Consider the following 13205-nt stretch of genomic DNA (forward strand, 5'->3'; position numbering starts at 1 on the left):
GGTGTGTGTGCGTAAAAAAAATGAAAAATGAAAAATAGGGATTCACTGGCCAGAAAAAGTCACTTCAAACAGCTGTGTGGTGGATACCAGGCTAAAAATAGTGGCGGTCAATTCATCAGCCTTGCAAGCTGTTGAATGGTGTAATCCCAGCACAAGTTGCTATGTCTAACATAGCTGTTCGCTATCATCGCTTCCGCGATGGGCATGTCTGAGGTCTGAGGTGTGTGTGTGTGTGTGTGTGTGTGTGTGTGTGTGTGTGTGTGTGTGTGTTTGGTACATGGTGTGTGTACGGTTTTCTATGGTATGTGTTGTAATTTGTAATGGCAGGTCTCAAGCAAGGTTGCCAAGATGTCGGTGCCAAGAGTCTGGATGGGCTCAGGTAATTGATCTAACAAAGGTGGCAGTCCATCAGGGATACTGATTGCATGTATGCGTGTGTGTGTGTGTGTTTTTGTTCCCTCTGGGGACGGTTTGAATTTTCCGAGCTCTCTCTGGTTGTCGAAAGTAGTTAGTTTAAAGAGTCTTCTGGGGCGGCTCTGGTCCACCAGGTCCGTCCCAGGACATGTAATTCTCAGCGCAAGGGATTCAGGGCCAGCGCAACAAGAAGACGGGGTGTCGAATGATGGCACCACTTCTTGTTGCGCCTGAATCTCCCACTCGCGGCGGATTGTCAAACCCCCGAGTGGACAGAGACCATCAAGCGCTTCAAAAAATCTGCCCAAGCACGGAGAGAGAGGAGGAGACGCTGCCTGATCCGCGTCGGATCCTGGAATGTTCGTTCTCTCGTTGAGAGCGAAGGGAGCATCGAAACGGCAATGTGCGAATTCCCATGCCGACGTTCCGTGTGTGGGTGGGTGGGTGCATGTGTGTCTGTGTGTGCCTGTGTGCGGTGCACGCTACATTCCGAGTTGCACAAATATAAGGCACTGAGCTGTGGAGTTGTTGTCCTGTGTGTTGGATAGATGATATAGTGCATTTCAAAACATAATGTGTAAACCTGCACGTGGTCCATGCGGACTTCTGCTGTGCTTCTAATTTCTAAACCAGGATTTGAACCCCCCTCGCAAACCTCGAAAAGGGCCCTTGCTCTGCCACATGCATGCATACTCGGCGCAACAGAAACATCTAAAAAAGTATTTAAAATACCCGGACGCCATGGCTTCTCAGATCGCATTTCAATCTCCTGCACCTGCTAATTATGGGACAAAGCCCCCCTCCCCAGCGTTCAGTGCAAACGCTTTTTTGCCGTTTGTGCTCACCAAAGACGAAAATTCACGATGAAAACTAAAATAAATCAATTTCTGGCAAAAAAAAGTGTGCCGTTGTCTGTGTGTGGTTATGTTACTTCTGCACAGGACTATGATGTACAACGGAGATTTGCGCTTCCAGATCCGAAGCTCCTCGGCAAAGTCCGAAGGTGGCGTCCACGGCCTACACTCGTAAGTCGTGCTCCCCTTTTGCAGTGACCACTGTACACTGTCTACACTGAACTCCTCGCATTTGTTTGCTTATGGGCGTAGGCTTGTTTGCTCATATTCCTGATTAGGAAACTGATGCATCATGGGCGCAGCCTTTGTAGGATTAACAGTCGACTCCTGGTATAACGAACACCAACGTGCAGAAGGATTAGTGAAGTACCCGATGCTGTAGACAGCTGTTTCAGCCATAAAGCCCACATCTGTACAGCTACAAGCTTTACGTAGGCCAAGTTGCCAGCCATGGTGCAAAGGTTGCACCGCAGATATTAAGACAACTCGTTGCTCTAGCGCCCAGAGTGCTCAAACTACGAAAGGTAGCAAGCGATGCCTAATGCAGCAATTAGTGAAGTGCAGACTTTAATGTCAGCACTTGGCATAACTTGGGTTTGTAGTACCGTGAAGTACTGCTGATCCGCTCCCTCTCTCTAATTCCTGCCTCCTTTCGAAGTGTTTACCTGTGAAGCAGCGTAATCATGCACATTTATGTTGAAGTGCGGTGTTGAACCGATGCATGCACGGCTGTAGGCAATACATGCCAGTGTAGGTATGTCTGCGAGTGGAAATGTGCACAATCCCGCTTGCCAAGGCCAATCTTTCATGTTATTGTATATTAAACTGCACTTTGAGGCCTTGATCTTATCCCTGCCCCCCCCCCCTCCCCCCCCCCCCCCCCCCCCTGTGGGAGAACCAGCGGGAAGTGTTTTGTTGAATAGCAAGAACAACAGGTGTAAACATGCTACCCACTGCACTGCCTTTTTGGCTATTTTGTGGCACTAGCACCAGGCCCGCCGGAACAGCTACGGTTGGTCAGGTTATCACCGGACCAACTATTACTTTCCGGCCACCAACACTTGTTTCCTACTGTGGAGGGCGTGTGTGCCCGCCATACCACACACAACGTATCAAAGGCCATGATACTACCGGATCAATCGAGGCGTTCCTGAGTACTCTTTGTTGAATCTCTTCTCTCTGGACTGTTGTGTGCTACAGGTACGAGAAACGCTACTTCTAAGTCCATCGGCACATTGAGACCCAGAATGCGACGTGTGCATTGTGAGATCTGGCCACCGTCATTCTTTCGGGTCATCATTTCTCCCCTCTTCTTTCCCCGTCTGTCTATCTGTCTGTCTCTGTTGAGTTGTCTGTTTGCCGCGGCCTGCCTGCCTGGCTGTCTACTCTGTTTTCTTGCTGTTGAAACTCTGACTCTGCTAGTCTCATTGATTTCTCTATTTTCTAAGTTAGCTTCCGATCTCTATTATCACTGTACATCCGTAGTGCCTAGTGGTAGACAAGCCGTGTTGCATCGGGTGCATTCACTGTAGTCACTGTGTTGCTGACTAATTACGTGTAAATACAAAGCTGTTGTAGCCACGACTGTTTGTTTGTGTGTGTGTGGGGGGGGGGGGGGGTGCGCATACGCATGCACATTATATGTGATATGATTATTGTAATGCACTGGCGATAATGATGTAGGTTCGATTTCATTTTTTGTTGGTTGCTGTGCTGCGTTTGCCTGGGCACAATGACGTCAACTGCAATGTGGTCTATAAACTATCTGTAGGTGTGTAGACCCATTGCGTATGTACGGTCCATGGCGCTGCCGTCGAGGGGCCCAAATTATTTCAGTGGAGAACAGTTACCGGTACTGCACTGGGCCATGGGGGTGGAATTCGTGCACGAACTGACGGAGTCTAGATCTACATCATGTAGACATAAATAAATTATTATTATGATCTGATGATAGCAAGTGCCTGGCCCTGCGGAAATTTGCGGAGAAAGTCATCGAAAACTTGCGCAAGAAATTGCGGCAGAAAACAACAAAAAATGCGGCGGAACTTGCCAGGAACTCGCGGAATTATTGGCAGGAAATTGCGGATTTGGGCCAAATCACGAAATTTGTTGCATCATTAGAATCGCTATTTGCGTACTGTGCAAATAACCCACGTACAGAATCATAGAAGAAAGCACTGTATACTGCGTGAAAAGTGCAGAAAAATGTAAAAAGAAGTGCAGAAAACAACAAAAACGCGGGAAATCGGGGACTTTTCAGAAATTTGCGGGTTTTGGCCAAAATCGCGAAATTTGTTGCATCCGTGGAATCGCGATTTCCTGGAGGGACAGATTATACTATATAATTTATAGCATATAGCTACCACAGACTTAGGGTGCGTTTGGTTGGTACGATCTAGAACAGGATCGAGCAGCTGGTGCACACCGAGCAGCCAACCAAACGCTACTCCAGAAACAGAGCACATTTTTGTGGAAAATGTGCTAAACTTGGTGCATTCTTCAAAATGTGTATGGATCACCATGGTCACTTTGTACGGTACGACGAGTCCAACCCAAAAGCGTATGCACGTGATCATTTGGGAACAAAATCGATGTTCCCGCCAGGTTTCACTGTGAAAAAGTGAAACTGCTCGGTCTGCTCCGGCCTCGAGGCCGGAGCAAGCAGAACATGTTCTGGCCGACCCAGAACAGGTGCAGTCCCAACCAAACGCGCTGTTCTGGTGAATCCTGTTCTAGTTCGTACCAACCAAATGCGCCCCTAGTGGTAGCACACGGACCGGACAGCATAGTATTAGTGCATAGTGCCAAGAGTACATTTTCATGTACTCTTGATAGTGCTGTACGTCCGTGTGGCGTGTGCAAAGGTTCTTTCCCGTATGTCACGTGATTGTCGCCTTGGAGTTGACCAATGACAGATCATACAGCGCGGGCTGGAAAGCGCGGTCCTGCCTGCTCAAAGCCAAAGGTGATGGAACTGGATCCACTGCCCGTCGTCAAGTGACGACGGGCAGGAACGGATTCCACTGCCCGTCGTCACTTGACGACGGGCAGGAACGGATTCAACTGCCCGTCAGTGCCAGTACTAGCCACTGCACTGACTCTACTTCAACAAAAAGTTCAAGGTCTTTCATTGGTTACTAATAAAATAACTAAAGCAGAAGAGCGACTGTTTGCAACCACAAATGTCATCATGGCGCTCCAACATTTGATCTGGAACTGGGAGAAAGAAGCCCCTTTGTTGAACGATATTGGCGATGCGAATGAGCTCCTCCGAAAAGTTGAGGAAGAGACTGAAACTTTTATTGCGGAGTCGCTCGCGAAGGAGATCTTGGACGAGCCGGATGAGCCTCAACCAAAGCGCGCAATGCTCAGCAACCTGCAGGATCCGCGCAATTTGCCGAGGTTTCCGATCAAGACGTGGGAAAAATCCGTTGGAACAGAACAGCCAGAATGCCCGATGCCCAGTCGACAATGTCAATGGCACCGCGAGAAAAAAAGCACTATGGACTACTAAAAAAAACTGTACCAGAAAACAATCACAAAACACGATGCAGGTGTGTCTGTCATGCATCTCTTTATTTGGCTTGGGTACACGGGAAACACGTTCCAGTCAGAGGTATATTATGGCACCGCAGGCCGCGCACCTGAGGGCCTTTCTGGAAGCCTTACTCGATCGGATAGAGCGAAACTGAGCACCCTGGGATGCGAGCAGTTTTTAGTACCCCCGGGTCCAAAATCTCACCACCAGGCCGGGCTGATCAAAACGTCTGCCGGGTCTGCAGCCTACAAACGTGGATCTGCCGACACTGTGCTGTCGACGACATGTCCGGCAAGGGGTCCTTGCGTGAAAGCAAGGAACGCTTTTTTTTAGAAAGGAAGCTTCTTCTCCAAAATTTAAAACAATTTTGAAAATTATTCCTTCTGAAAATATCATCGCGTTCTTGACCTCGAAGCTGACTGCTGAATGCGATTAAGAAAGAAGATTCCTGAAGATGCACCAGACTGATTCTGGCAAGCCGTCTGTCGTCTGGATATGCACTGTTGTTCGTCATGGTCAGCAATCTTCTTCGTTCGTCCTTTCGTTTTCCTGACCACGATGATGACAAGCAGCTCTCGTGCTCAGGTTAGTGCTACTTGTATGTCTGGGCACACAACACATCTGAGATGCACCCACTGACGTTATCGAACTGAAGAATGCAGCAAGGGTTCCTCGGATTCTCTTGATTTCGGAACAAATTTCCTTCACTTTCACCCTCTCCGTCTCTTCCCCATGCCCTCCATGCATGCACAATCGAGTTTGCATTTCAAATGTTGTTTTTACTTTGGCAGTGCGTTCGATAACGTTAGGACAGTCTAAGTTAGGTGTTCTTCTCTTCAGGCTTATTGGGCCTGTAAAAATTCTAAAAAATAGCTTCCAAATGCTAAACGCAGGTCCCTATGAATACGGTTCTGCTGGGCAATGATGTTTGCACCAATCTACACTCTATGCAGCTGTCACAGCAGCCACAACTGATCCTCTCTCTCTGATCACTATTTGATAAAGCCAATCTTTAAATCGCTGTTGCACAGGATCTCGCGTGGGAAGAAGCGATGAATCGATACATGGCAGTGTGAATAAAAGAAGAACCAATTCACAGTGCACGTGAGACTCGGTTAGAAAGACTTAGTTTCTGAATTCGTAAGAACGTCACACCCCGGGGATCATGATAAAGAAAATATAGGTCGTGAAAATGACTGAAAGAACCAAAAAAGTATTTGATCTTCCAGCTAGCTTAGCCTGGCACTACCATACTAGCAGTGCTACCAAGTACCAGCCCTCCATATTTTTCTGTATTTGTACGGAAAATCACTCCTTGTCCGCACTACAGAATTTGAGTAAATGGTATAGAAAATCGAAGAGGATCAACCAGCTGTGTAGAAGCATTGCAAGTGTAAGCTGAGCGATGAATAGTCTTGTACCAAAGCGAGTGCATGCCGTACCACGACAACATGTACATGTAGCACAAAAAAATAATGTAGTGAGTGCAAGTCACACATGTTTTACACTACCAAATGCAGCCACCGACATGCATGTGCGTGTCAAAAAACTTTGTAGTGCAAGTATGCATGCAATGTACACGCCAGTACGCAACACACTGCAAGATACGGAAAATCAGAAGTCTGAGTACGCAAAACAGACTCAATTGGTGGGCAGCTCTGTACTGGCCTGTACGGAGGGAGTCAATCTTAATGTGTGCAATGCACGCACTTCGGCCGACAGTGAAAACTATGCAAGTCGTGTAGGTTTGCAGGATGAATGTGAATCCTTTAAGACAAACGCCTGAGTGGAGTAGCCCACCGAAAGAAGAGTACTTGACACCGCGAAGTGGAGTCTGCGCATACAACAGCGAGGGGGTAAAATTAGCTATGACTGATTCTGCATGTGTGTCACATTACTCTAGCAGATAGGCACACGTGTTGTTCCAAAAAGATGCTTATGTCAGTGTCTGAATATGTCATGTACCAGGTAATATTGTTGCCAGGATCTCACGGTGAGAGTCAGACTTGGATATGGTATCAAGTAAGGGTGAAACGATTACACTTTTCAACTATCGGTTAACCTACCCTTGCATCGATTCGATTATCGATTATGATATCGATTACTGTGTCCCAGAAATTGTCTCGCCAGACCAGCACAAAGCATGCCGTGTTGACATATACACATATACATGTACATACACACATGCAGATAAACCGGGTACTCTACACAATGCAGTAGCACATCACGTGCAGGTGCAGACAGTCAGTTTTTTATTTTTTTATTTTTTCACACCCCTACTGGAAAACATGGACAACAAAAAGAAACGAGGAAAAGGACAAAGTATAGTATCTAGTAGTGCTGTACATGACATCTTTTGATTCTTGCAGACGTTTCTTTTTTTTATAATCGCGTAATCGAAACAGACAGCGTAATCGAAATCGTTTCCTTGTAATGATCGATTAGACGGATAACCGATATAATCGTTTCAGCCCTAGTATCAATAGATTATAAATATCATACATCACCACCCAAAGTATAATAGCCGAAGGGCCCGTTTGTGTGGTGGTGTATGATTTCGTGAGCAAGATGAAGTGGCTACAGATGTGTTTTATATAACACCCTAAGAAAAGATCATCAATACTGGGGAAAGTGATTCTGGTAGCATGTTGTATCCAGTGTGGCATGACAGAGACTCCCTCGATTTAGGCTAAGGCCTGTGGAGAATCCATAAATACATAAATACAATACATACAGGCATCGCAACCTTCGGATTATATGCACTTTTGCTTGCCTCCTGGAGTGTGGTTGTACCTTGGTTCAGTAGACTTTGTTTTTCGAATTCGTTTCTATAACATTAGGTTTCTTTGTGTTGCTGCTATGTCTTTTCATGTGTTTTACAGGATTGCCATCTGTTGATGAATACCACTCTGAGGCACTCTCACGAGCGAAGGTGTTTGAGAATCCATGTCGGAATGATGGTCGTGTTGGCCTAAAGGTGCATTACATTGCCGATACTCGCCACCTCCACCCTGGAACATGCTATTTCTGTTTCTCGTATGGAAGGACCGAACAGGTTGTTTTCCTGCCTCAGTGGACCACTCAAGACTAAACAGCACTGATGGAAGAAGATTTGCCGTGAATCTCGTTCACATAATCAGCCTGTTTAATTGCTGTACTGAAGTGACTGCTTCATAACAATGACCAAGCAGCATTAATTTTTGCATAGTACTGCAGTGCCCCTAAAATTGGAGAATATCGAATTTCTCTGATAGCATTGTGATTCATTTGTGAATAAACATCACTACTCTTTTTGAGTAGCATAGCAATGACAGAGTTGGTTTGATGTATGACAAAAATGGAGCCGCTTTTTAAACCTGTACTATAATCAGTACCGCCGGAAGCAGTTTTTGATTGGTCCGGTAGTTTCATGGCCTTTTATACTTTGTGTGTGATCTGGCGGGCACACACGTCCTCCACAGCAGGAAACATTTGTTGGTGGCCAACAAGTTGGTCCGGTGGTAACCTGACCAACCAGACCGGTTCTGGCGAGCCTGATAATTGTGGGGTTCATGAGCAGCTCAAGTACTTAGCATGGTTTTGGACATGTCCTCAGTTGAAACCGACTTCCCCAAGCATTCTCTGAGGGGACCGAGGTCTACTCTATCAGTTCATGTATTCTGTGAAGTGACATGACCATTCGTGGGGACCTTGCTCATAACTGCAAAAGTCCTCGTCTGATTTTTCCGAATCAATTGAACGTTGTACATGTGCATGTAGTGAAAGCCACATGCAAAATGCTGTTCCATGACACTCATCTGCCACCAAGCACTGGGTTCATTGGCTGAAAATATTCTTCGGCACAGTAAAGTCGTGCGCCCAAGAGCGTGGAAGCCTAGAACATCCAGCCTGGAATACTAAGAACATCACAGCACAAAATTATGAATTGCTGTGCTGGGTTTGTGCTGTTGTAAAACACGGGGATTGTTATTGATTGTTATGTGGTACATGTATTTGAGCTTTACCACTACATACACGTCTGTCTATACACAATACTCAATCTGCGGACAGCATGCTGTTTCGCTCATCAACACAGCACAGAGAAAATGAGGCAGATGAATGTCCTGCTAGAGAGCATCGAATATAGGTATAGAATCATGCCTTGCAGATCTCGTTACGGCCCCTTCGATGCATGCATGTTTGAACATTAGATGGCTGTGTAGCTTCAGTTATCTCAGAATATTTATTTATCCAGCAGCAACAACGTTGGGCACCGATTAACTGACACACAACTATTCACTATAATGAGTATGCGTTGGAACACTTTACCCCGAGTCATACTATAGCAGTGAATGCCATGCATGGGTTTACCTCACAAACTGAATTTCATAATTTGACATCCAAATCACAGAAGAGTGAGTGGTGCTCCAAACTCACTCTATGTCCTGCGAGCTCCAGTAGAATACTTTAATAGAATACTTCTTATAGCACGTTCTTAGAAACAAATCGTATAGGTTTGAGGCGGTCAACCCATAAATTTGTGATTTCACAGCCATAGATGTTACCAGTCAGATCACTGTATACAGTAGGTATGCAGAAGAAAATACTAGTAACTCTTTGTGGAAGAGCTGTGCCAAAATGTGTACAGTACAGTAAATTAATAAAAAGTGAGAAAAGCAGTGACAAGGCTGTGCATGATGTAGATCCACCAGTAAGTACAGTGTACCAGTGAAACTGTTGGTGTAGTACCGGTATACCACTATAATGATGGCATGGCCCATGCCACTACAATCTATTTGCAGTGGGCCGCAGTAGGCCAGTGCAACAGAAAGCAATTCAGTAGCTGTGTGCAATGTGAACATCTATGACATGCAAGTAAACTGCCATACAGCACAATCGATTACTCTCAGCCCACATAAGTATAATGTAGGCCAATCAGTAGTATAGATACATAGAGCACACTCTGCATCATACATAGTCAGCACCAAATCTATATTGTCGATGTACTTTGCAATGATGAAATGATGGCAAGCGTGCTTGATTCATCATAATACTGCCTTGAACTTGGTTGGAAGTTAGTTGTAAGTTCAGTGGTCGAGGTAAGCAGAGCTGCTCCAGCTTTCAGAATCCTGCATGAAAAAGGCAGAAAGCAAACCATTGCCTTTGGGTTATCCGTCATAATAATAATAATAAATGTAGGTATAATAGTAGCAAGCTGACGTAAAGAGCCTGTCTTTCAATCCAATAATTCTATCCACTGCATGGACAGACCTGGTGCTTCATTCACCTCTGTTTCTTGCTTTCTCAGAAAACCTACTTCCTCCTGCCATCTAGCTCATGACATACATTTTCTTTACGCCTTTTCAGCCGTGGTCGACTTTCGCCCCTCCTGTTTGATTGGCAATTGCAGTCAACCTGGGGAATACTGACCCTCGATTGTGAATGAAAAAAGTGTCGCTATTGGTGTATCGTTGTTACTCGTGAGGTTGGAAGTATGCAATCAAATGGTCACTAGATCTGAAGATTGTTATTTGCGAGTTGTTTTGTAAACCCGAGGCATTATTCACAAGTTGGATTGTACATGCTATGGGATGTAGAATAACTAACCAAACAAGAATGGTGTAACAATGATTGAGTCCATTTCCAATCGGATGAACCTAGAGCGCATGATCCATTCCAGAAAGGCGACTTCAGTGAGTCTTGAATTGTCAGCAGCATCATACTTCCATTGAGCTTTTTTTCTTTTTCGAAACGACCCTCTCTTTTCAATTCGAACGAAGGTCAACATACGATTACGGCAGGCATCCATGCACTGATCTTCACTGTATACATGTGCATGTATACTGTACTGTAGTCTGTTCAGTCAACTAGTCGTGTTCCACTTGGCTTCCATAGGTGCAACTTGGCTTACGGTAAGTGTCACTACAAGCGCATAGTAGCCCCCCCCCCCCCCCCCCCCCCCCCGGGAGTGCGTGTGAACAGGAACTGTGAACTGGTAAAAGAATTATTCGACACCTTCGTTCGTTTCGATGGAGAAGGTTCATTTGGCAAATTGAGGCCTTCGTTTCACCCCTAGCCCCAGGAGCGAAATTTTCACTCCTTGGCTGCCTGTTTGAGCCGTCCTTGTGGAGGGGTTGATTTATGCATGCCCGCATATAGACCTTATTCGATAAACGTCACGATCACGTGAACCGGGGACCAGGGAGCGGCAAGAGACCTGCACTCAGTGCACAGAGGACTCGTCATGGGAACATAGGAACAGAAAAATACCGGTATTTTACTACTCCCTTGTACGAACTGGGCCTTTCTTGCCACTTGCTTCACGTACGCGTGCCCCAGCTTAAGACAAATCCCTGGAGGCGAGTCCAAAAATCACGTATCTACATATACAATGTAACCGTAACTCTACCAATGTTGCGGACGATGACCCCCCCCCCCCCCCCGGCATACAGAAAGTTGCTATGTCCTGGCCCTCATACAGCATTGCGGAGGCACTGAATCACTTCTGCAAAAAGGACTAGCCGAAAGTGGCACAACAAATTTCTATTTCCAGAAAAGCGGCGTTCCAGCCGAGTTTATCTTCTAATTAAATGGTTTTCTCGGTTGGGATTTCATACCTGACAACCATCCCGACATCGAGGGCGGTAATAGGCACCCAAAAGAGCATTAGTTCCATGCCTCACCGCGAGGTATATTTGTATACATTTTCATGCCTAGGTATGTCATTCCATTTCAGGTTTGCAAAGGTCGGCAGGTATGGGATTTGTAGAGTGACCAGTTCTGACTATTGCCACCTGCTGCGCAGAAGTGTCATTCCTACATCCTGGCTGCAAACATACCTCCCCCCCCCCCCCCCCCCCCCCCACACACACCACCACCAACAATGTTGGATCCTATTTACAGGACCTCACTCTATATGAAAGTGTAGCAGAGGCACTGCCAAAGTATAAAACAACATTTGAAATGCAAGCTCCATTGTGTATGCATGGAGGGCATGGGGAAGAGACTGAGAGGGTGAAAGTGAAGGAAATTTGTTCCGAAATCAAGAGAATCCGAGGAACCCTTGCTGCATTCTTCAGTTCGATAACGTCAGTGGGTGCATCTCAGATGTGTTGTGTGCCCAGACATACAAGTAGCACTAACCTGAGCATGAGAGCTGCTTGTCATCATCGTGGTCAGGAAAACGAAAGGACGAACGAAGAAGATTGCTGACCATAACGAACAACAGTGCATATCCAGACGACAGACGGCTTGCCAGAATCAGTCTGGTGCATCTTCAGGAATCTTCTTTCCTAATCGCATTCAGCCGTCAGCTTCGAGGTCAAGAGCGCGATGATATTTTCAGAAGGAATAATTTTCAAATTTTTTAAATTTTGGGGAAGAAGCTTCCTTTCTAAAAAAAAGCGTTCCTTGCTTTCACGCAAGATGCCTTGCGGGACATGTCGTCGACAGCACAGTGTCGGCAGATCCACGTTTGTAGGCTGCAGACCCGGCAGACGTTTTGATCAGCCCGGCCTGGTGGTGAGATTTTGGACCCGGGAGTACTAAAAACTGCTCGCATCCCAGGGTGCTCAGTTTCGCTCTATCCGATCGAGTAAGGCTTCCAGAAAGGCCCTCAGGTGCGCGGCCTGCGGTGCCATAATATACCTCCCAGTCACTCATACTCGGCCATGCGCCAGTACCGCTGTTCATCCAGCCCTTGCCGCTATCGCGGCGCGGGCTGGATTCCGCGGTACTGCCCTCGTACTCGTGCAGGAACATGTACGTCACCATGGTCACTAGCATGGTGACAATTATTATCAAGAGTACATGAAAACCAGAGTGTGCAGCTTTACTTTAGTACAGGGTACCTAAACTCCCCATTGAGGCCAAAATCAAGTATTCGATTTCTAAGTGCAACAGGGTGCTTGAATTTGACGACTTCTGAGTTCTTGGCTGATGGACTACTTGGGGCCTTTTCTGCTATGGGGTGTCTGTCACGGCGAAATTCCGTGATTAAATCATATTTGGCCCAGATCCGAGGCGGGAAATGGCGTAGTGCGTACAACTGAGCTGCAGTTGTGCAGAAAGAGACCTGCTTGAATCCTGCTTGTAATTGTACGCACTACATCACTAAAATAATCACGGAATTTCGCCGTGAGGCCCGTGACAGCAACCCATCCGAGCTGCACACTCTGGTTTTCATGTACTCTTGTTATTATTTACTTCACACAATACTTCACACAGCGTTGCCCCCACCACGAGCGCAAACTATTAGTACAGTCGTCCCTCTCTAATCCGGCACTTTATAATCCAGCACCCTCGATAAACCGGCACAATTTTCAGTAGCCAAATGTCCTCTTCATGCACATAATTGCAGCAGTAGATCAGATTTGTTAATCCAGCACCCTCCCTAATCCAGCAGATTTTCGTGGCACAAA

At 46.2% G+C, this 13205-nt stretch overlaps 1 protein-coding gene and 2 long non-coding RNA genes across 3 annotated transcripts in view; 2 read left to right on the plus strand and 1 right to left on the minus strand.

Annotated features, from left to right (window-relative positions):
- LOC135822653 (inosine-5'-monophosphate dehydrogenase 2-like) overlaps positions 1-2852 on the plus strand; it is a 29471-nt gene extending 26619 nt beyond the window's left edge. Inside the window, exons 19-21 of the mRNA XM_065335463.1 lie at positions 328-379; positions 1356-1439; positions 2469-2852. Of these exons, the coding sequence (XP_065191535.1) occupies positions 328-379; positions 1356-1439; positions 2469-2490 (158 nt within the window). The 3' untranslated portion in view covers positions 2491-2852. The remainder of the gene's footprint in view (positions 1-327; positions 380-1355; positions 1440-2468) is intronic.
- A 2343-nt stretch (positions 2853-5195) lies between these two features.
- Positions 5196-8205, plus strand: LOC135823452 (uncharacterized). Its single transcript, XR_010554710.1, has 2 exons — positions 5196-5391; positions 7689-8205. It is a non-coding gene; the product is annotated as an uncharacterized LOC135823452 (long non-coding RNA).
- Positions 8206-9863: 1658 nt separating this feature from the next.
- LOC135823453 (uncharacterized) lies at positions 9864-12127 on the minus strand. The gene is made up of 2 exons (XR_010554711.1): positions 11929-12127; positions 9864-9914 (listed from the first exon to the last, which is right to left on the minus strand). It is a non-coding gene; the product is annotated as an uncharacterized LOC135823453 (long non-coding RNA).
- Between the last annotated feature and the right edge of the window lie 1078 nt (positions 12128-13205).

The sequence above is a fragment of the Sycon ciliatum genome, chromosome 8 (assembly GCF_964019385.1).
Source record: "Sycon ciliatum chromosome 8, ocSycCili1.1, whole genome shotgun sequence".
NCBI lineage: Eukaryota > Metazoa > Porifera > Calcarea > Leucosolenida > Sycettidae > Sycon > Sycon ciliatum.